We start from the raw sequence: 23081 nt of genomic DNA, 5'->3' as shown, positions 1-23081 counted from the left end.
AATAAGGGCATGTATTGAACATCACAATAAGGCCATGTATTGAACATCACAAAAGGGCCATGTATTGAACATCACAATTAGGCCATGTACAGTATTGAACATCACAATAAGGCCATGTACAGTATTGAACATCACAATAAGGCCATGTACAGTATTGAACATCACAATAGGGCCATGTATTGAACTTCACAATCGGGCCATGTATCGAACATCACGATTAGGCCACGTATTGAACATCACAATTAGGCCATGTATTGAACATCACAATAAGGCCATGTGTTGAACATCATGTATTGAACATCACAATAAGACCATGTATTGAACAACACAGTAGGGCCATGTATTGAACATCGAAATAAGGCCATGTATTGAACAACACAATAAGGCCATGTATTGAACTTCACAATAGGGCCATGTATTGAACATCACAATTAAGCCATGTATTGAACAACACAATACGGCCATGTATTGAACACGATAAGGCCATGTATTGAACTTCACAATAGGGCCATGTATTGAACATCACAATTAAGCCATGCATTGAACATCATAATAAGGCCATGTATTGAACACGATAAGGCCATGTATTGAACTTCACAATAGGGCCATGTATTGAACATCACAATTAAGCCATGTATTGAACAACACAATAAGGCCATGTATTGAACACGATAAGGCCATGTATTGAACTTCACAATAGGGCCATGTATTGAACATCACAATTAAGCCATGCATTGAACATCACAATAAGGCCATGTATTGAACACGATAAGGCCATGTATTGAACTTCACAATAGGGCCATGCATTGAACATCACAATAAGGCCATGTATTGAACACCACAGTGAGGTCATGTATTGAACACCATATGAAGGTCTGTAAGCGACCTTACTTCCTGTGGTCAACACAGGGCGCCACTCCCATAATCGATCTTAAAGGGGCACTGATGCGGAGCGAATAATGTTTCTCGCCAACGGTCTAATTACGAAACCAAACCGCAATTTGGTCAGCGCCCGCTCCTTCGACCGTGACGGACAAAGGAACTGGGCTCCTGTCCATATTAGCAGAATTTTTACACCTAAACAGTCAGGAGGCCGGATGCCCAATATATGCCGTTTGTTTCAAAATATCCATGGTATTCCTTGTCCGATCGTAACCAAATATCCCAGCAGTGTAGTACTTTTAGGATGCTTGGATGGTATAGTTACTGATCCAATTTGATCCTATTTCTGCGTTTTTAACCTCGATATTTAATCATGTTACATCAAAATATGATGTCTACGGGCACGTAGCAAGCCATTTGTTTCAGTACGGAAGATTGCAAAGCTTTATATTTAGGTAGTTTTGAGTGTTGGTTGAGCTGTGATAGCAAATATCATACGTAAATTTTGGTAGCTATGGTAGCTACAATGGTTTCTTATTTATGATAATAAAAACACACAGTTGATTTATTTGAATTCGTAAACAAAAAACGATGGCTTTGCCTTTGGTAGAGAAATCTGAAAAATTTCTTACGTAAAAAACCCCTTATTTCACCTATTTACCAAAGTACACAGCAAATGCCAGTGTGTATTCCTTATGTAACGAAATTCCGTTGGTATCCTCAAAACAGTTTCGGCCCATAAGTGTTTTCAGGCTGCATGCGACACAGAGATTACACCTTCCTTGCTGTAACTCGCGCTTGATGGTGTAAATACACGTGTTATTTGTCATCATTCCCTGGATGGTCAATTAATGATTTTTTATCAGGTATAATTAGTAGTAACACCACTTCGGTTACTCAACAAAGGTTCCCATTTGGCATTTCTCCTATTATAAATTAAGGTCTGTAATGGCAAATGTATTGTATGTTATGTAATGTGGGCATGTAAGTGATGCAAGAGGTTTTATCAGCTGAGTTACAAAAGCAAACATCGATCAAAGGATTAACCGATAACACACTGATTGATTAATTACTTTTATCTTCTAGCGGATGTGTCAAAAGGCAGTGTGTGTAGATGACTACACCCTGTCGTAAAGTGTGAGTGCAAAAACAACATCCTCCCTTCAAAGAATTAACCACCCTTGCGTTGATTGATTGATTGCTCATTATTGGTTAACTAAATTACTTAGAATAGTGGACATCATACAATTAGTTGCCAGGTGTGCTATCTTGGGAGACCAATGAGAGGTTTATCTGGTTTTCACCAACGAAAGACGTGAAACGATGTGTTACTTTTTCGCAAATGAGACAGTTGTAAGACACGCGACACAGAGCAGGATGATTTACCAGCTGCAGATGAATGGAATACGATTTCTTTTACGTGGATATTGATGGATACATTCCTGAACAAGGTAGTAGCCTGACATTGTTCCTATAAAATTAGTCTGTTTTACATTCATTATTTGCATTTTGTTTTAATTTATTTATTGTAGCATTCAGCAGAATCTATATGACAGAAAACACACACTAGATCGCGTATGTGTGTGAAATAGGATCCACATTGGCAATCTATACAATGTATAAATGTTGCTGTTATGTTAGATATTTACTATGAGTATAAGCAGATCGTGTGTTCTTTTGTTAATTTTCAGAATCATACAAATATGACAATAAACTAATTAGGGTTATGAGGCAAAATATAGAGACGTACATTGGCTTCGTTATTTTTCCGTCCTAATAGTTTTTCACCATTTCTACCACTGGCAGATGATTAACCTTCAAAGTGTTTCATTTGTTTTCATAATACATTTGTAATGAAGTAAAAAATGACTTCACCTCAGTTGATCTGTCTATAATTAAACTACCAGTTGCGCCTACGGACTGCGCAGCAGAGGTCACGAACCAGTCACGAATTCTGGGATATCATCCGGGTACTCGCGGGAGAAAAACAATAACAAAAGTTTACACCAGTCCACGGAAATTGCTCCGCATTAGTGCCCCTTTAATACCTTTGTTGTCACCACAGCCCCACTCGTGTAAGCGATCTTAGTAATACTGCCGTCAACACAGAACCACTCTCGTAAGTGATCTCAGTACCTCTGCCGTCAACACAGGGCCCCAGTAAGCGATCTTAGTACCTCTGTTGTCAACACAGAGTCCCACTCCCAAAAGCGATCTTAGTATGTCTAAAGTGTACGTAACCTTTCTTGTTATGGGACTGTCTTGTTGTGACTTTGCTCTACGTTCTCAAGATGCTTTTTCGAACAAAGCTCGTGTCTTAACGCATTCTCTTCCCACAGTGGTTACTTGTAATATCTTCCTACGTAACCTCTGTTCTAATACGACCCTTTCATGGTGTGAGTGTTCAAGACTCGTGATTGGAGGCAAGCAGATTTAGTAGTGCAATCAGCGACCTTGTATCAAAAGTGATCGTTCGCAAGATGTCGGTAATTTCCGGATGCATTGTAAAAACTACAACCTCTTCCCGAGCGCGATACTCAAATGTTTCTTCTAGACAGAACTCAGTCATGTCATATTTGTTTCTCCACATTGCTTGCACTTGTCAAGTTGAATCTAGGTCGATGTAACACGTGTTCTAATTGGACAGAAAAAAGGGAGATAAATCTGCTGCCATTTTTGGCCGCTAGGGGATTTTATGAGAACCGCGAAATATGGCCGTATTAGAACAGAGGTTCGTGGGAAGATATGACAAGTAACCTCTGTGGGAAGAGTATGGTCTTAACGTTGTGAATTACAAACGTACGACTGAAATACATTCTTCTGTTAATGTAGAATATCAAGGTTGACAAATAACCGTCGATGAAAATGTGCACTTGTTTACTGACGGTAACTGTCAGCAGAGACCATATAATAATCTATTATATGGTCTCTGCTGTCAGTTAATGGTGCTGAGGTATTCGCCAAATTTCTTTGGTATTTTCTTCCGCTGCTATTACAGGTGATACGGCATTGCATGAGCAGACACGTCGCTTCGTGTTTAAATTATGCACATTTCCTGGTAATAAACAGAATATGATTTGCGTGCCTATCCCATGCCATGTTTACCCCAGTCGTGCCTAAATGTCGTATGCCATGGGCACTCCTATAATATCCTCTATGTAGTATTACGTCGCTCTCGGAAGAATTAAAGCTGGGATGTCCAACCAAATGTTTCGTTAGTGGTCACATGACGTGGAACACAACCTGCCTTTGGGACACGGAAGAGTGAGAATGGCTGCCAGATACCAGATCCCTGAAGTTGGTAAGGAATGCCGCACTGACACATACCTCGCATTGTCAAATGTACCGTTACCTCACTTCGTCGTCGACGAAGACGTGCTATACTGATACTATACTGGTCTTATTCACGTTTTCAAAACCTTTCCCCTCTGGAATCATCAATCATATTGAAACTACATAGGCACTATAAACTATTGGTCTCAGACAAGTAATCAATAATATTCACTGACTAATATGAAACACCAAGCCTGTTTTGCAAGATGTGACACGTACGCCCTCCTGCTTTCTTTTTCTAGTTGTTTCCCAGTATACACTACGGCTCAATACACGTCTTACCCATAATGCTAAGTCACAATACAGTCTCAAAGAGAAAGTTACAAAGAGTATAACGTAAGATAGTGGTGTAATGTAACGTGTAGCGGTGATATAGAGTATCCGATTCCCGCGATATCCGAACAATAACTAGATGTAACCAATCTTGTTTACTATGTAAACTCATTACCTGTTGATTCATTAATCCGGTGCTTCACTCTCCGTATCCGGACGTCAATCAGCGGTAACAGATTAGCTAATTACACATAGTTTTGCTTCATTAATCCGTCGGTACATCAAAAAGGTTCGGATAATCCCCTTACACCGTGAGCCCCATTCAGTAATAATTGTTAGATATGACACTTCCGAGTTGAACATGTCGTTACTTTGTGATTTTGATTAAAGTAGGTCTCACTTTTGGTTAGTTTGAGCAGGGAGCCTATATAGAGAGCCTGTTATAGAGTATCCCTGGTTTGAGCAATGTCTGTCATTCTTGCTGTATAAAACACTGATGGTTCAAAATGAGATCAGCTGCACGCGATACAGACATAACGGCGTAAAACGGGTTGTTTTATAAACTCGGACCAAATCACACCCTGGCACTGGATCGGTCAAAATCAAGCCGTTTGTCATCGCAAATTCATGACGTCACAGATGTTTTGGAAGAGACATTAATCCAGAAATGTATGTCCGATATCGATTTAAACAGCAAACATGAATGACATCAGATATGTTTTGTGATTGGCTACGATCATTTGACGGACAGATGCGATCACGTGGTCGACCCGTGATCTTACTTTGCAGTCTAAGTAAACTTATCCTCAGCACTTTTCGTTACACTCGACCACTGTGTCTAACAAAACCTTGTGGGAGGTCGCGTCAGGTAACCTTTGAGACTGACCAATCAGAAACACAGCTTACCAAATCACGAAAGTGCACATTCGCACATCCCTTATGAACTTTTTATCTCGAAAAGGTTCGCACCCGAATGATTCCGAATGCTATTTAGCGTACGATCGCTTCCGGGTGATGCACACGGCGTACGTACTGCCATGACAACGGTGAGTAAACAGTCGCTGAAAATAGTGTTTTTGACAATATTCAAGGATGTTACCTTGCGGAAATATTAGCTAATGGTAACCATGTCAACAGAAACCCCAAAGCGTACATACTGCAGGTCCAATAATTGTGTTATACGCTGATTTTTGTTTGTGGGGAGATCTGTGTCGGTGTCCTTAAATAGTAGCCGTTGTCTGATTGGTTAAATCTATTTAACCGTCTCGCGTTTGATTGGATGGTTATAAGTAGCTCAAAGGTTACTTGACGCGACCTTCTACTAGGTCTTGTTAGACTCAGTGGTGGAGTGTAACGAAATACACTGAGACGAAGTTTACTTTGACTGTCTTACTTTGTGACATCGCTGCCAGTCACAAGTGTGCAATGTCAAACTGACCAACGTGAAAGTTCATTTCTTGCCCCTAAACACCACATCGTATGGCAAGCCGTTTTCACTTTTATTAAGGTATCAAAGATATCTTGAATTGTTTTAAAGATATCTTAAACTGAATTGAAGATATCTTGAATTGAAGATATCTTGAATTGAATTAAAGATATCTCGAATTGAGATAATTATTGATATCGCCAATGAAATTAAAGATATCATGAATTGAATTAAGGACATGTTGAATCATATTAATGATATCTTAAAAAGAATTAATGATATCTTGCATTGAAATAGAGATATCTTGAAATTAATTAAAGATATCTCAAATAGAGAAAATATGTTAAGGGATTACTAGCGTTGATACAGGAACTGACTCAAAAAAGTACGAGGGGTAGTAGACCACGAGAATCTGGGTAGAATTCATATAGTCGGTGTTTTCGGCCGCGATACAGGATCATGTCTTGACTGCATCTCGACTCTTGGCATGTAAGAGCTGTACATTCATGGTCACCAACCATTTCCAACCGGAAGTATTTACGGATATGTAGCCGGAAGTATTTGAAGATATCTTGACACCGTTACAATTCACGATATCTATAATACATTTCAAGATATCTCTAATTCAATTCAAGATATCTTCAAATCAATTCAAGATATCTGTAAAACAATTTTAGATATCAGTTATAGCAAGAATTGAAGATATCAATAATTGAATTAGAGATATCTCTAATTGAATTGAAGATATCTGTAATACAATTGTGGATATGTACCGATCATTTCAAGATATCTAGAATTGAATTCCAGATATCTTGAATTGAATTCCAGATATCTTGAATTAATTTCTAATACAATTTTGTACACTATGATCGTAATTGTTTTGCAGATATCTTTAAAACATTTAGAGATATCACGAAATATTATCTTGATATCTCTATAACATTTTGAGATATCAATAATTCTATTTTGGATATGTAAAATTAATTAGAGATATCTTCAATAATTAACAGATATCTTTAAATCATTATTGATATCTTTAAATATAATGCTGATATCTTTAAAACAATTGAAGATATCTGTAATTCCTGAATAAATGTGAAAACGGCTTGCCATAACATCGCACATTCAGCCAATGGATGCTGGCATCATAAGAACATTCAAGGCCCACTACAAGAAATATCTCGTCAAGCATTCGTTCGTGTGTTTTTGTATTGTCATGTCAAAGGGAAGTTTCAGTAGTCCGTATGTTTCACTATCCGAACGTTTTTGTTGAAAAACAAGTGCGCGGATTAACGCGGCCTAACTATATAGTAACTGATGGTGATATGGAGTAACGTATGATAGTGATATAAAGTAACTGATGGTGATATGGAGTAACGTATGATAGTGATATAAAGTAACTGATGGTGATATGGAGTAACGTATGATAGTGATATAAAGTAACTGATGGTGATATGGAGTAACGTATGATAGTGATATAAAGTAACTGATGGTGATATAGAGTAACGTATGATAGTGATATAAAGTAACTGACGGTGATAGAGGTGACCTGGGTACGGTGTCTTCGCTCACAGTGTACCAATGATAAAGCAGTCAGCTTATAGCAACATGTGGTTAAGTGGACAAAGTTGGTGTGCAACAGGAGAGGTACATGTTGGAACCCCAGGAGCTCGTGTCAGTGTGTCGTTTAGTTGAGGGTCAAAATCGGCTTTCAATCGACTTGTAGAAATATCAAAAAAGAACTGTTAGCTGCCATGGGTGGTGATCGATAGGCTAATCACTCATGATTATGTTTAGGTGAAATTTTAAACGATTGTATGTGATGGTAGTATAGCGATCGGCAAAGCAGGCGGCTGGGGTACACCGAAGTGTCCGGCCTTGTCTAGATATATTGTACTGTGAAGCGTTTCAAGTCGGGGTCATCTCAAAAGTTTTCAAAAATATTTAATCCATGCAATGGCACGTGCGCCTGTGGTTGGAACAAGTACCTAAGTGCCCACATCACCAACAATGACACCGACTCTCCCGCGATGAACAGGGCCTTTTTCTGACTTTGTGATAAGTGAAGATGATGAGATTTAACGTGCGCTTTCCGACACAGTACGTATTTCGCACGCGGGCCTGCCAGGACACTAACTGGACACGAAAGACGATTGGTTTGACTGAAAGATATGGTAGCGTGAAGTGACCGTTAGGATTGCAAAATCGAATTTGTATGGATTTAAAATTTGGAAATCTGGCAGAAGTTGCAGGGGGATGAACTAAATGGGATGGTAAGGTTGGTAATTGTTTGGTTTGGTTTAATGTTTTGTTTTGTACGTTTTTAAGTTAGCATTAACTGGCCTGAAAGTCCAGTTTGAATAAGAAAAATGCCCAAGGCTGTGACGATTTTGGTGTTATTTGGTGGGCTTAGGAGTGTTTGTCAGGAGTCCAGTCAGGAGTACCTTCTGTAATGCTGGTAGTGTATGCAGTACAGTAAGACGGCATATGGCGTTTCTGTTTCGGTGCAGTGTGTGCATTTGTCAGTTTGGTGTTTTATATTTTAGGCTTTAGTTTTGTGTGACCTGTTTGTAATTTGGTTTTCGCCCTGTCAATATTTGTAGAGTTATGGTAGTTTTTTAAAAAGAATAATTATGTTTTTCTGGAGCAGACATTTGAAGTTTAGAAGTTGAATTTTGGTATGTACCTTGCCATCTTTCGTTTTGGTAGGTTGTTTATTTCGTTTTTAGATAATAGTATGGTAAAGTTTAATATGTGGGAGTTTCAGTGCAGCTTTGGCTGTTTAGTCGGTATGTTCGTTGTCAAACACACTCACATGAGCAGGGGTCCTTTGGAACTTCACCTTATTGCCAGAGTCGAGTAGATCCTGAGTAGTTTTTAGAATTTCGTTTATTAGTTTGGGTTTTTTGTGGGTTCTTTTGTTTGTTTTTATAACTTGTAGCCCACTGAGTGAGCCTGTTAGAATTATACTGTTGTTATGTTGTTTGAGACGGCCATAGGTCATTAGTTCTGTACAGCTGTAGTAGTTATACACCATTGACGGACACGCAGATTATGACACTTGTCATTTTCAGGTTTCGACGAAGATAACCCAGGATCAGTTCGAATGAGGCTTAAAGTGGACAGAATAAAACCCAGTTCCTCTGGCATCAAGTGTCCCTGCATCTGTCGACGTGATCCGCCTCAGGCAGCACGGGACAACGCCAGGGTCAGCCATCGCTCGGACAGCAGGTGTGGGACGCTCGCATTCAGTAAACATGTGTACAATCCAGTGTAAAGTTCGAATTACTGTTTGGACAATAATTTCTACAATCGGGAGATAAATCTATATTTTTGCAGTCGGGAGAAAAACATGTATTTCTATAGTCGGGAGATAAAGATATTGTTACACTAGTATACAATGTACATCTGTATGTCAACAGAAGACCCTGTTATACACTGTACATCTGTATGTGAACAGAGGGCCATAGTATACACTATACACCTGCATGTCAAAAGAGGGACCTGGTATACACTGTATGTCAACAGAAGGCCCTGCTATACACTGTACACCTGTATGTCAACATAGGGCCCTGGTATACAATGTACACCTGTACGTCAACAGAGGGTCCTGATGTTCAGTCAGTTTCTACTACATGACGTGTACTTACACCTGACGATGTAACTGCAGGTCTCTCCAAGTGACGGTAGACAACGCGGGCGGCTTGGACGGGAGCTACAGATACAATGTCCCCGAACTCCCTCACGCCATTGTCCACGAAGAAACAAGATTGGAGGCAGGTTTACATTAACACTGAAAGTGAAAGAAATAATTACACATATTTAAGTCAAATAAAACCCACACAGAGTACTGTCTCCTTAAGCTTAAAAACTTTTATTTGATGTGCTATATTTAATATTTCTATTTATCTACCATCTGCTATAAAATAACTAGGTTTTATTATTTCTTTCTTGGTACATTATGTTCATTATATTCATTGTTACAACCATAATTCTGGACGGTAGATGAGATCTTGAAACACTTACTTACGTGTTATCCGACACGTGAAGAAGGACTGGATACACGTGCACTTGAAGAAGAGGGACCCAGGCATTTCGTGGGAGAGAGACTTCCGAGATGTCAACTCAACCCTCTATCCACTTTAGTCACGAACTGAAAGGGCTTTTAGAGTGTACACATCGTATCTATCTAAAACTGAACGGGCTTTTAGAGTGTACACATCGTATCTATCTAAATCTGTATTATTTGCTCTTTTTGGCTCAAACATTCAGTGCAAATTCAACTCTTACCCCATTCTTTGTTGAACCAACAAAGCAACTTAGCGTATTGTTCCAGCCGGAAGTGTGATGGAAACACAGATACAATCAATTACTACTGCTGCTGCTGCTGCTGCTGCTGCTGCTGCTGCTGCTCCTCCTCCTCCTCCTCCTCCTCCTCCTCCTCCTACTACTACTACTACTACTACTACTACTACTACTACTACTACTACTACTACTACTACTACTACTGCCGAACAATATGGTGCATTGAACAGGTGCACAGTGTATATGACGTTCAGTACGGTATAACCGGACACAGTGGTTGTCCCTGGTGTATTGAACAGGTGTGCAGAGACGTTCAGTAAGATTTGCACATTTTCATGGGTGATATTGGATGAATATGGAAGTAAGAGTATAAATTTATTCACTTTCTCTTCGAGTAGATTATAACATTCGAGTAGAAAATGTTTTATTGCAAAGAAATAACAACAATTACTATTGTCTGAGCAGCAACACGGAGTATGTGGTTGTAGTGAGTGAAATCAGCTTAATGTCTCCTTGGTATTATGTCACCCACATTCCGACTCTTATTGATTTGTATAAAGCATGAGTACATCATGACCTACAACATTAAGATAGAGAGAGAATGCACACAAAGGTATTTGCTCATATCACAGATAAAGATAACAGCTTTTGTTAGTTCCCTCCCAAACTGGAAACAGATTTGTTTACTTTTGAGACGAACCCTAAACAGCGTAGAGTTATCTCCCGGTGCAAAACTTAGATTCATTTACGGCGCTTCTATGTTTTTTTTACATAAAAATGTTAATATTGATCGCAAAATATCCTGTACAATCATGACTATCTGATAGAACGTGCGCAACTGTATTATGAGCTGAAGTCAGCAATAATTAAACTATTCCACTACATTCTAAACACGGTGTGTGATTTTCTATCTGTGTTGACTATGGGCACACGTGAGATGATAATAACGTGCATAGGTACAGTAGCACCACAACGATCTACTGTGTACATAATTGGTGACAAAATGTAAAACTTTCCGTGCTGTTGTTAATGAAAGTGATAATAGTCCGCTACAATTTACAGGATTATCCACGGATATATTCCAGGTGTACGACACTGATCAAGTGCTCACTTTACGGGATTATCCACGGATATATTCCAGGTGTACGACACTGATCAAGTGTTCACTTTACGGGAATATCCACGGATATATTCCAGGTGTACGACACTGATCAAGTGCTCACTTTACAGGATTATCCACGGATATATTCCAGGTGTACGACACTGATCAAGTGTTCACTTTACGGGAATATCCACGGATATATTCCAGGTGTACGACACTGATCAAGTGTTCACTCAGCTACAGTTCCACTACACTGGCGTCTTCAGGAGGACTCTTCCAAGCAGCGGAGTCATCCTATCCTTACAAGAGTCGCCGTGACGCCCACATGCAGACACGCGCTTATAACATACTAACCGAGGAGTTTCATGTTCATGGATGTCTGTTGCACCAGAGACCATATAACCTATTATATTGTCTCTGGTTGCACTGACCACTGTCGGAATGTCGGCTTGAATGAGGGTCCCGCCTCTCAGCGCAAATACAAGCGATGCCATGACGTCTACACATGACTTGGTGGTCAAGTCACTTCAAGAGGGGGAGCTCCGTCTGTTCCATATTCTGCTCGATTCCGAAGCGACATTTACAGTTTCCCACTGTGGTGAAGGTGGCTTCATTCTTGGGTTTATCAACTTTAAAACCTTTGTGCTTCTCGAAGATGGTGGCAACTTTGATGGAGGCGGAACTGATGTGTTTGTCTCTGTTCTTGGTCCACGCCGTGATGACCACGTTTCCCTCTATCTTGGTGTCCATGGTGAAGTGTCCATCGTACTCCTCCTCCTTAATGACCAGATCCACCCGCGTCCGAGACTTCCTGGGTATCTTTATCTGACTGTTCACTGACCAAGTCAACTCTTTTTCCACGGTCTCGCTCAACCCTTTCATCTTGGACATCTCTGCTTTAAAGCCAGCGTTAGCTTCAACAATGGGGTTCGGAGGCGTTATCCTAATGTTCACAGAAGCTCCCAATGTGTAAGCTTTAGACAACGACACCGTGCACGTCGACTTTGTCCGACGCTCCGTTGTCAACGTATGAACTTGTTCAGCCTCAGTATTATTCGCAAAGAAGGCAGTAAATATCACATGAGTGTTGGGAGTCCCTCCCTTCTCAGTCTTCACCTCGGGGTCGGTTTGCTCCCCGGCCTCCTCAGCCACTTCATCCTTGACGTACACGGCCGGGGAGTGGGTGAACCGAACTCGGTCCCACTTGATTTCAACGCTCTCGCGGTCAGCTTCCTTCTTCTTCTTCTCTTCCAGCCACTTTTCGAAGAAGAAAGTGGTCACAATCTCCTCCAGATCAACTACGTCGATGGACATTTTGTTTGCTGTCGACGATGACGACAAAGTCGGAAGATGTAATTGCTGAAACTGGAAATAATAGCAGCGTTTGAAAGCGAGGACGGAAGAAGATGAATATGAAGATGTAAATATTTTGATATTTTGCAAAATCTCAAATTATGTACAGTCCACGTCTACTCCATGTAAATGCTAATTAGCTCGTCTCTGCCGAAACGACTGTAAATGGGGCTGGGGAAAATAGTGGCTTTAAATGTATAGCACAGGGTGCTATCTAACTATAGATTTGAAGCAGCTATTTACCAGAGCCCCATTTATAATTGCTTTGACAGAAAGAGATATTTTGCGTTTAAATACAGCAGACATGGGTCGAAGCAGACTACCAGCCTATGTCGGTAGGTGGGAGATGTCACCGAACTGGAGGCAAAATGCACTACAGGTATGTGATTGCACCTAATGGGGATGTTTCATAAAGGACTGTAAATGAATTTCTCACCTCAAACAATAAATATAAATTGTCATGGTCGGTGGTGCTAACGCACAGTGATTTCCTATCCCCTCCATTTGATGAGCCATACTGAGGTGGCAGGATTGTAACAAAGAGCGTCGGCCAACAGACAGCATGGTCCGGTTGGTTTGATTGTTTTGTTTCATGCTTGCTGTTTAACGGCAATATTCCAGCTACATGTACAAAGCGGTCACTTGGTCTGAACCAGACAATCCAGTGACCACTGCTGTTGGCGAGTTCTGACTTGCAGTTCTATACTATACACTAAGGTGGGGGTTTAACCTCGGTGTGAACACAGGTGTTGTGTATCTGCTTTAAGTGGAAGTAAGTAGTGCCGAAAGGGCTTCGCACAATGCAGTCGCAAGGTGACCAGAGTTACTTCCCCTGACAGTCTAACGGTATCTTTGTGGTTCCCGACCCAGGTAAGGCTGACTGACCCATGTGGACTGGATAGCAACTATTACATACCACATAAACATGCATTAGGCTTATAGTACAATATACCGTCGTTACTGCTGATAAGATATTCATAAATATGAAATAAAATGTTTTGTTTTCATTCTAATTCAACTCTGCTGAAAATACATTATAACATATAAAAACATCACTTGACTAAAAACAATTTCCGACACAGCATCTCTATGATTAAATACTACTATGGTGCCTATATTAATAACATCAATACTGAAATAAAATTGTCTTAAAAAATTATATCCACTATTTTCTCATCACCGTTAAGAATGACATTCAAATCGACATTCAGGTTCGACTTTGTGCGGACATCAGGAAATATGACAGTAACCTTTGGATCGGCAGTCTATTGTTCATACTTCATCAAGTATTCGGAAACTGTAATCTCACCATCTATCTCTGAAAGTCGGATATAGAACGCTGGGGAGAAATGAAGTAGTTGCGCCGAAAGGGAATGTGGAAGGAAGCTGACCCGGGGTGAGTCAGAGCTTGCATAGATAGATAGCCAGGATGACAATAGTACGTACGTTGTCGTGTTGATCACACCATACACGTGATGACCCCTCGAGGCGGGGTACAATTGTTGATATACCTACATCGTGATACATTTCTGCCATGGCTCGATCTACCCTGCTTCATAGGTGTACGTGCTACAAGCAGGCTCTCAACACAATAATACCAGTCCAATTGAGAATAATCTCAGGACAATCATGTCGCTCTGTGCGTGTGGTGTGTGCGGGAGGGGGAGGTGAGGGGTAGGGGGTTGTGACTTGAGGCGGTGACGATACTTATTCATAGGTAAAACGGAAAAGTGTGCGGCATAACGGTACATCTTCTACACAGACCTTAGGTACAATTCCATATGTATCACACGCAGTCTGTTTGAAGCAAACAGGAACACAAATTAATTCATGGGAACAGCAGTAACTGGGGGATACAGATCTAGATAGGTAAGGAACAACTCCACAACCCTTTCGGGGCGGGAGGGTGGTCTGGAAATCAGAAAATGGAAGGAAAGCATTTAAACAAATTCAGTGGGACAATGTTTCTCTTTGACAACTTGCCATGCAAACACTGACATCTGGTCACTGTTAATTAGAGTGCAACTGTTCTGTTTACCCTGCTGATACAAAACCCCGAACTAATACAAGTTATTTAACGCTGCTTGCGAGTGTTGTGACTGGTGGGATGTAGGAGGGATTGATGTTGGCACGAAACAGATGACTATACAACGCTCTGTTAAAATTTCTCATCACTTATATGTTTTTAAACTTACCGCGTTGTTGCACTTCAGTGCGCGCGTTTTCAACCTAAAAAAGAAACCCAAACCTGCCTGAAAGCTATGCAAGACCTTGAGTACACATAATGACCTATTTGAAACTTGGGGATTCTTAAACTGAGACAAGTCGCCACTTGTCGTCGGTCTAGAGACGCGTCCACGTCATACATCGTCAATGTTTTAGGACGGGGAAAAAATGTAAAAATACATTTTCATCATCGTTTTTGTCACTTGTATGTGCGGATTGATCGGTCAGCACTCGTCACTTGTGGAATATTCTGTGTTTTACACAAGTCAGCAGACGCGCAGAAGCTGATGTCACACATGACAATGATAACAAACATGATGATATGTTTACATTGATCACAGACGATACTATCCTCAATATTTTGATATCCCGTGTCACAAATTCCATGTCGAAAATGCCTCTGATGTGTCATGTTGTATCCCAGTACGACATTTTCTCACAGTATGTCGATTTTTGCCTTTGGATTAAACATGGCCGTCAGATGCACGCTACTTACAGGGAAGTGCCTCACCACTTCCAGCCAACTCTCTCATACACACCGTTGAAAGTTTATATACATATACAGCGCGTGTCCCATACTTTGGCCCTGTAATTGCCTGGAAGACCTGGTGGGATCAAGGAACAGTTACTCTGTGGTAGCCCCTCCCAGGATAGGAAACAAAGAAGTCACTTTGACAGCCGACTAAATATTTCTTGGATAACATGAAAAGGGTGCTGTCCCAGAGATATGGAAATATGATATGGGGTGAACTCCTAGCAAACTGTACAATAATTTAGAAAATATGGCACAAAAATTAAGTTTGGATGTATGAAATGTAAGTTACATACCTCGGTGCCGTGTCTGTGTGAAATACACCCTGTCCCCTGTACGCTCCTGGCTCCCGATTGGTCGATGAACAGCCAACGTCAGACTCGATTCATATTCATTCACGTGTGAGCAAGACATGAACGCTGCAGGTGTAGGGCTTAACCATATCTGGACTGCCTTTATACCAGCTTAGACAAAGACTAAATCAGCACCATATCTGGGTGAATGTTTCATCGGGCACATACCACGAGGTTTTCACGTCATACTCATTAAAGGCAATGACTCTCCAGTCATTAGAGCACAGTTGTTACAACAATTGACTGTGCAGATGACACTACCACATTTAAGTGCAGTGATTATTTCTACATACTGGCGCTCTGTGTTCTTTGTGATCAGGAACAACTGCTATCAAAATTTGCCTTTTGTTTAATTATGACATGATTGTTTCTGTCGGACATTGACATTGGGCCACTTGCAGGATTGCAGATTACAGTTAGGGTCCTGTGACAAGTGCATTAATGAGACAATGCAGTTTCATTATACCGCGGTTAATGAGGAAGTTGATCAAACTGGGTAAATAAAACTTGACCATGTCACCCTATAACTAACGGTCACAGACGGGGGGTTATGTCGAACTCGCGCTAGTTAAATTTTGATTACTTTAAGTGAGACCGAATTTGCGTATTGTACCATTAAGGTGGTACTATTGAACGATAGAAGCCGAAGTTAGACTTCTTGTCTTTGAAGACGTGCTACTACAACTGGTGGATACACATCGTACGTCACAATAAAGTGGATTGTTTGACCACCGTGCGGTGTGTGACTGTCACTCCATGAGTCTGGACAGTCGCTGTAACTTTGTAGACAACACACGCTGCGACAGTATGAATCAAGATGTTGGTTTCGACACCGACGGCCTGAGGGGGGTGACTATCATATGCTGACACTCATCAATCATCCAGTGATTGCTCCTTTGACGCAGCTAAATGCCATGGAATGACAGGACCTGGTGCTTCTTCATCCGTATACGACGTGTATAGTGCAGTGGTATTACGTGGACAAGTGTGTTCCACAACGATCGTCAGTTAAATACATGTTGTCGATTTCATGCTTTATAAGTTATCGTATAGTGTTTGTGAATAAGATTATTCCTTCTTTGAATCTACTTTGGAATATACTCTGTACTACAAGGGTATGAGGCGATATCAACGAGGAAGCAAATGGAGTTACCGCCCTTGGATTTCTCGGCTCCAGATCGAAGCATCATGTCAACATTCGCCGGCAGTCTGTGTACATACGTGTACATCTCCACTGGGGCATCTGTACTTGTAGTGGTCTCGTAAACACCACTTAGTGGATTTGTGCATTTCCGTGAGAGTTAGTGCGGACGACGATGATACTGAAACCATGGTACATATGTTAAGGAGAGAAAAACACATTCAGTATGTTATTAATAAAATATTAAATACATACTATATACGTGCTATCGCAGTGAAGGACGTGGAACATGTGACAGCTGGGAAGCGCAAGGTATTTAATAGATGACAATAAATAATGCATATTTCCCTTGTCCATGTCACGTGGTCATGTTACATATATACACTGTTCAACCAATACGAGTATTGAACACATGGATTGGAATGAAGCGATCCACATCCTCTGGAGAAGAATTACACATCTATCTCTGGAATCGGGTGTTTGTTGGAATCCTCAACACACACCAACTGTTGGTCTCAGCCACCCCCACAATACTGTGTACATACTGACGTGTTCTAGGTACTTCATCTGTCTTGGGTATATACACTGTCATTGCAGACATGTGATGTAAGTACCACATTATTTGTAGGATTATTTCATGTACGTCACACCCCCGGTTGACAGGTCGGGACAGGGTGTCGATGAGTGTTCTCTGTGGTTACATTAATCTCGAGCAGGGCGTGTAACTAAAACCTCGCCTATGCAGCAACCCTCGGATACTGTCCTCCTGTAACCTGGGTTATCCACACAACATATTCACATCCGAATAACCAATAGGGGTCGATAACGAAACACTGACGCATAAAGAAACCCTAAATCTTACGACTCCAGGGTATGAGTATAAGCTTTTCGATGTGAGAAAAGGATGAGCAAAGGCTCTAAAGCCGACAAGGCACTGCGGTTTAATACTCACGACCCGTGACGAGTATTAATACACGTGCACAGCTAGTGGTATTCCTTGTTCTCTGTTCATGGTAAATGTTTTTATCTATCTCAAACCCTACTCATTAACTGTTACTTTCCACTTATAAAACCCACACCGGGGTGTTGCATTTATTTATTCAGCATTCCCACCACAATCCTAATCCCCTTCTATCGTGTCAAGCTACATTAAAGAGAAATCCGTAACATACACAATAAATCTGTTTGTGAAATCAACAAATCAACTTAATGAACCAGTGAGAGAAATAACATTACACCACAGCAACCAAATGCCCCGCCAGAGGCAAAGCAGTAATCGGTTTCGCCACACTTAGTCAGTCCCCCTTGAAACATTCGATCAGTTACTCCCGTTTTCACTGGCGGCAAATCGCACGTGCCAGCGGGGTTTCGCTCAACACCACTTTCCTTTGAAGTATTAGATCTACTAAAATCAGATTTTAACAAGGCGATCATGTGTTATCTAAAGTGAGAATATCCACCTCAGGCAATGATATCAGGCCACTTCGTTACACTGCTCACTATGGTGTACGGCAATGCGTACAGTCTGCGTATGCGTATGATATTGACTCATTAACCTGCGCTGTCTCCATCCTTCCTCGCTTCACTTGCTCTTCCTCTCCAGTTTGATAGTTTGTTAATCAACTATTTCATATTTAGGACATAAATTCTGAAAAAAATCAGCTTGTCTTATGTTTGATTATGATCATCGTTTCATTGATTATTGTATGTCAATTAGTTTTCGAGATTGCAATTCACTGGTCCGTTTTTGAGACAAACAGACTATACCTGATTGACTATAACTGTTGATCAGCGGTGTCTAGCACACAGCTAGCTGGTAACAGAGGTGTCAACAACACTGCTAGCTGAGTAACAGAGGTGTCTACAACACTGCTAGCTGGGTAACAGAGGTGTCTACAACACTGCTAGCTAGTTAACAGAGGTGTCTACAACACTGCTGAGTAACAGAGGTGTCTACAACACTGCTAGTTAGTTAACAGAGGTGTCTACAACACTGCTGAGTAACAGAGGTGTCTACAACACTGCTAGTTAGTTAACAGATATGTCTACAACACTGCTGAGTAACAGATATGTCTACAACACTGCTGAGTAACAGAGGTGTCTACAACACTGCTAGCTAGTTAACAGAGGTGTCTACAACACTGCTAGTTAGTTAACAGAGGTGTCTACAACACTGCTGAGTAACAGAGGTGTCTACAACACTGCTAGCTAGTTAACAGAGGTGTCTACAACACTGCTGAGTAACAGAGGTGTCTACAACACTGCTAGTTAGTTAACAGATATGTCTACAACACTGCTAGCTGAGCAACATCGTGTCTGATGTGGGAACAAGAGTTACACACCAAGGCATGTTTCACATAAACATCCGTTCAGTAACAATGGATGAAAACTTTCCTCTATCCACTAATTTACAAACATATGGGTGTTTCTTTCCTTCCATGGAGCTACAGTAACCACCACGTCGAAGTGTGTTTGTATCCATTGATAGCTGAGTCCTTCTAGACACGATTCCTACAAGTCAACTCTCAAACATTCACCCATCATACAAAACAGGGTATCGGTCTGTTGTTGCAAGGAACCAAATGGCATTTTATCCACCTTCCTGAATTTGATGCACGTATCTTGGTTACTGTATCTACCTTACTGAACATCACGTACATGCAAATGTATTGGTTACTGTATCTACCTTACTGAACATCACATACATGCAAATGTCTTGGTTACTGTATCTACCTTACTGAACATTACGTACATGCAAATGTATTGGTTACTGTATCTACCTTACTGAACATCACGTACATGCAAATGTCTTGGTTACTGTATCTACCATACTAAACATTACGTACATGCAAATGTCTTGGTTACTGTATCTACCTTACTGAACATCACGTACATGCAAATGTCTTGGTTACTGTATCTACCTTACTAAACATTACGTACATGCAAATGTCTTGGTTACTGTATCTACCTTACTGAACATTACGTACATGCAAATGTATTGGTTACTGTATCTACCTTACTGAACATCACGTACATGCAAATGTCTTGGTTACTGTATCTACCTTACTGAACATTACGTACATGCAAATGTCTTGGTTACTGTATCTACCTTACTGAACATTACGTACATGCAAATGTATTGGTTACTGTATCTACCTTACTGAACATCACATACATGCAAATGTCTTGGTTACTGTATCTACCTTACTGAACATTACGTACATGCAAATGTATTGGTTACTGTATCTACCTTACTAAACATTACGTACATGCAAATGTCTTGGTTACTGTATCTACCTTACTAAACATTACGTACATGCAAATGTCTTGGTTACTGTATCTACCTTACTGAACATTACGTACATGCAAATGTATTGGTTACTGGAGTTTGTTAGTACCTACCTTTCTGAATGTTATGTATATCTTTGTTAGTGGACTTTCTTAGTACCTTACTAAATGTATGTAATATCAACCCAACTGACATTGTCAAACCCTACCCTTCTTTCAGCCACAAACACAGTGACATAAAAACGGTAACGGCTTCAGGGAAGGCCCTGCAATGCTTGCAAAACACAAGAGAAACATTGGCACAAATTCATACTTTTATTTCTTCCTCAAGTCAGGTTAAACAGAGGGTGGGAAAGCTACTAGACATGCACGTCTGTTGGCTGATGATGTTTTCCCCACAACTAGCTACTGACAGCAAGGATTGATCTCTTCCATCCCTAGTTGAAAACATTCACACACATGGTCAGTACCTTTGTACACAAACAAAAATGACTTCTGCCTCCGGCACAGAGCTAGTGTTGAAGATAATACTATCCAAACTCTGAATATATAGAAACATTTGCAATGAATTTTGGGTAACAATTACATTTAAGGAGTTAAAAATTGTGATATACTGCATGCACTATACCTTACTTGGATATGGAGGCTAATGGTTTCAGTCTGTGATACAATACCATGAGGTTAAAGGTTCCTGGGATTTCAATGTATACATGTCTGTGACTGAGAGGAACACTGGTTTCATGCCATGATGACCTCACTGATTACCGACACTATAAACCAGTAAACAGTATGAAATGCTTCTGGATCCCTGTGTAGAAGTAGTCACATATACACTCATAATCAACAGCATTATATGTACAAGTCTCATTAGTTATATGCAAAGTCATCTTCATACAACCCTGTTCAAAATATATGTGAAAGTCATGGAGAGAACACACAGATGCAGAGTACACACAGATGGAGTGTACACACAAATAGGGAGCACACACTGGTGACTGTAGTTGCTTTTGTTCTGTGTGCATCACCCAAGGCCTGTTTCAGTGTGTGAGACCAGCACTGCTGGAAGCACTCCTACAATTTCAAGCATGTGCTCACACATCTTCCTGGCCTCCAAGGCGGCAAGTGTAGTTCGAGGGAACCTAACAACTGACATATGATGGATATAAAAGTCATGAACTATTAATGTTTCTCACAATTCTCAAAGGACTCCAAAGAAATAGTTAACAATGCTGAAATTCGACAACATACTTGCTAAAGATGAACCACTAACAAGTCAGCTAACAAAGACTAGCTATATATTAAATCCCATTATGAAGACAACATAGCTTACAGCCCGAAACCAAGCAAGTGAATCTAGATGCAGGTTTGCAGGTTGTGAGACAATGGGTGCTAGGCAGCTTTTAACACTTCTCCAGATGCATAGACACACAGGTGTGTGACACAATCAATAACATAGCATATACAGTCAAGTCTCATTAGTCCAACATTATCTTTTGTAGAACCAATTGTTGGATTAACCAGGATGCCGGACAGAAGAACTGTGACTAAATTATGTTTATTCAGTTTGGTACCAAGAATAGTGTCATATAAAGCCAATTGTCGAATAAACGGAGGTTGGAATAACGCGACTTGACTGTATAAATATTGACATTTTACAAATATTTCACATTGCATCAAATTTTTGTGTAAAAAGACTAGAGGCAACTGATTCTGTGATCTGTAGATGCTGACTATGGAGCTGAATCAGGTAAAAAAGGACATGCAAACTCACTCATACAAACTCCCTTCTTATTTCCTTCTACAATATCTAATTTGTAAATTAAATTTCCCCTATTCATCAAAGATACATTGCATTCAACCATTGTGTAGGGGAACATTCTTTCAACCACAACCTGAGCACTCTGACATCCCACTGTTTTTGTTTCAGTCTATTCTAAGTCAGGTGACCTTTGAAGATCTGGGTTAGAACTGATCTTCCATAACCCATGCTAGTCGTATGGGTTAATAACAGGATTGGGGAACAAGGCTGACTGACTTGGTTGCTTATGTGGTTGATCACTGGATTGTCTGGTCCTGACTCGATCATTTACTGACTGCCACCAAAAGGCTGGAATATTGCTGACTAAGGCATAAAACTAAACTCACTCCAAGATAAACATTCACTGGACATACCAGATATGAATATAAAACAACTGACAAAAAACAGGTCATCAAAATTATAGAAAAACCATTATTCAACCAAAACATGGTTAGACAAGAGAAACCACCCAGATCTTATTGATTCTAGATTTATGATCAACTAATTCTGCATCTAAAGTGAGTTGGCCTTGCATCTGAACTATGGGTAAAGTGTGTGGGCCTTGCATCTAAGCATGGGTAAAGTGGGTGGGCCTTGCACCTAAGTATGGGTAAAGTGGGTGGGCCTTGTACCTTACTATGAGGAATATGGATGTGAGCAAAGACATGTGAGATACTGAAAGATATGATTATGAAGCTGATTCCAGGTCTACCAGGGCCCATAGTTTGTGCCTGAAAACAATCACGTTACTGCATTGGTAGATACTGTCTTCACCTTCTTTGTTATACTGTATGGTAGATACAAAATACATATACCACAGGGAACTGACATTTCCGGAACTCATGTTATAAGGACATTACAGAGTGACACAGTTTCATACACTCATGGAACAATTGCACATACATGTGATAGACAGGAAGATGAACAGGACCAGTCGCTACTGTGTGGGCTAGTCCAGTGGGTACAGCCCCTCTCTAGCTGCATGTGGACTAGCCCAGTGGGTACAGCCCCTCTCTAGCTGCATGTGGACTAGCCCAGTGGGTACAGCCCCTCTCTAGCTGCATGTGGA

The 23081-nt window shown here is 40.6% G+C and overlaps 2 protein-coding genes across 2 annotated transcripts; one reads left to right on the top strand and one right to left on the bottom strand.

Moving 5' to 3' along the window:
* Positions 1 to 4125: 4125 nt before the first annotated feature.
* LOC137291511 (uncharacterized) lies at positions 4126 to 9774 on the top strand. Its single transcript, XM_067822875.1, has 3 exons — positions 4126 to 4183; positions 8989 to 9145; positions 9585 to 9774. Exons 1-3 carry the CDS (start codon positions 4153 to 4155, stop codon positions 9703 to 9705), a joined length of 309 nt encoding a protein of 102 aa, XP_067678976.1. The 5' UTR covers positions 4126 to 4152; the 3' UTR covers positions 9706 to 9774.
* Positions 9775 to 10581: 807 nt separating this feature from the next.
* On the bottom strand, positions 10582 to 15896 carry LOC137290895 (uncharacterized). Its single transcript, XM_067822066.1, has 2 exons — positions 15729 to 15896; positions 10582 to 12686 (listed from the first exon to the last, which is right to left on the bottom strand). The coding sequence occupies exon 2, from the start codon at positions 12633 to 12635 to the stop codon at positions 11844 to 11846; it is 792 nt and encodes a 263-aa protein (XP_067678167.1). The 5' UTR covers positions 12636 to 12686; positions 15729 to 15896; the 3' UTR covers positions 10582 to 11843.
* Between the last annotated feature and the right edge of the window lie 7185 nt (positions 15897 to 23081).

This window comes from Haliotis asinina, chromosome 7 (genome assembly GCF_037392515.1).
Source record: "Haliotis asinina isolate JCU_RB_2024 chromosome 7, JCU_Hal_asi_v2, whole genome shotgun sequence".
NCBI classification, from domain to species: domain Eukaryota; kingdom Metazoa; phylum Mollusca; class Gastropoda; order Lepetellida; family Haliotidae; genus Haliotis; species Haliotis asinina.
Note: the sequence above shows the minus strand (reverse complement) of the source record. Positions and strands in the feature narration are given on the sequence as shown.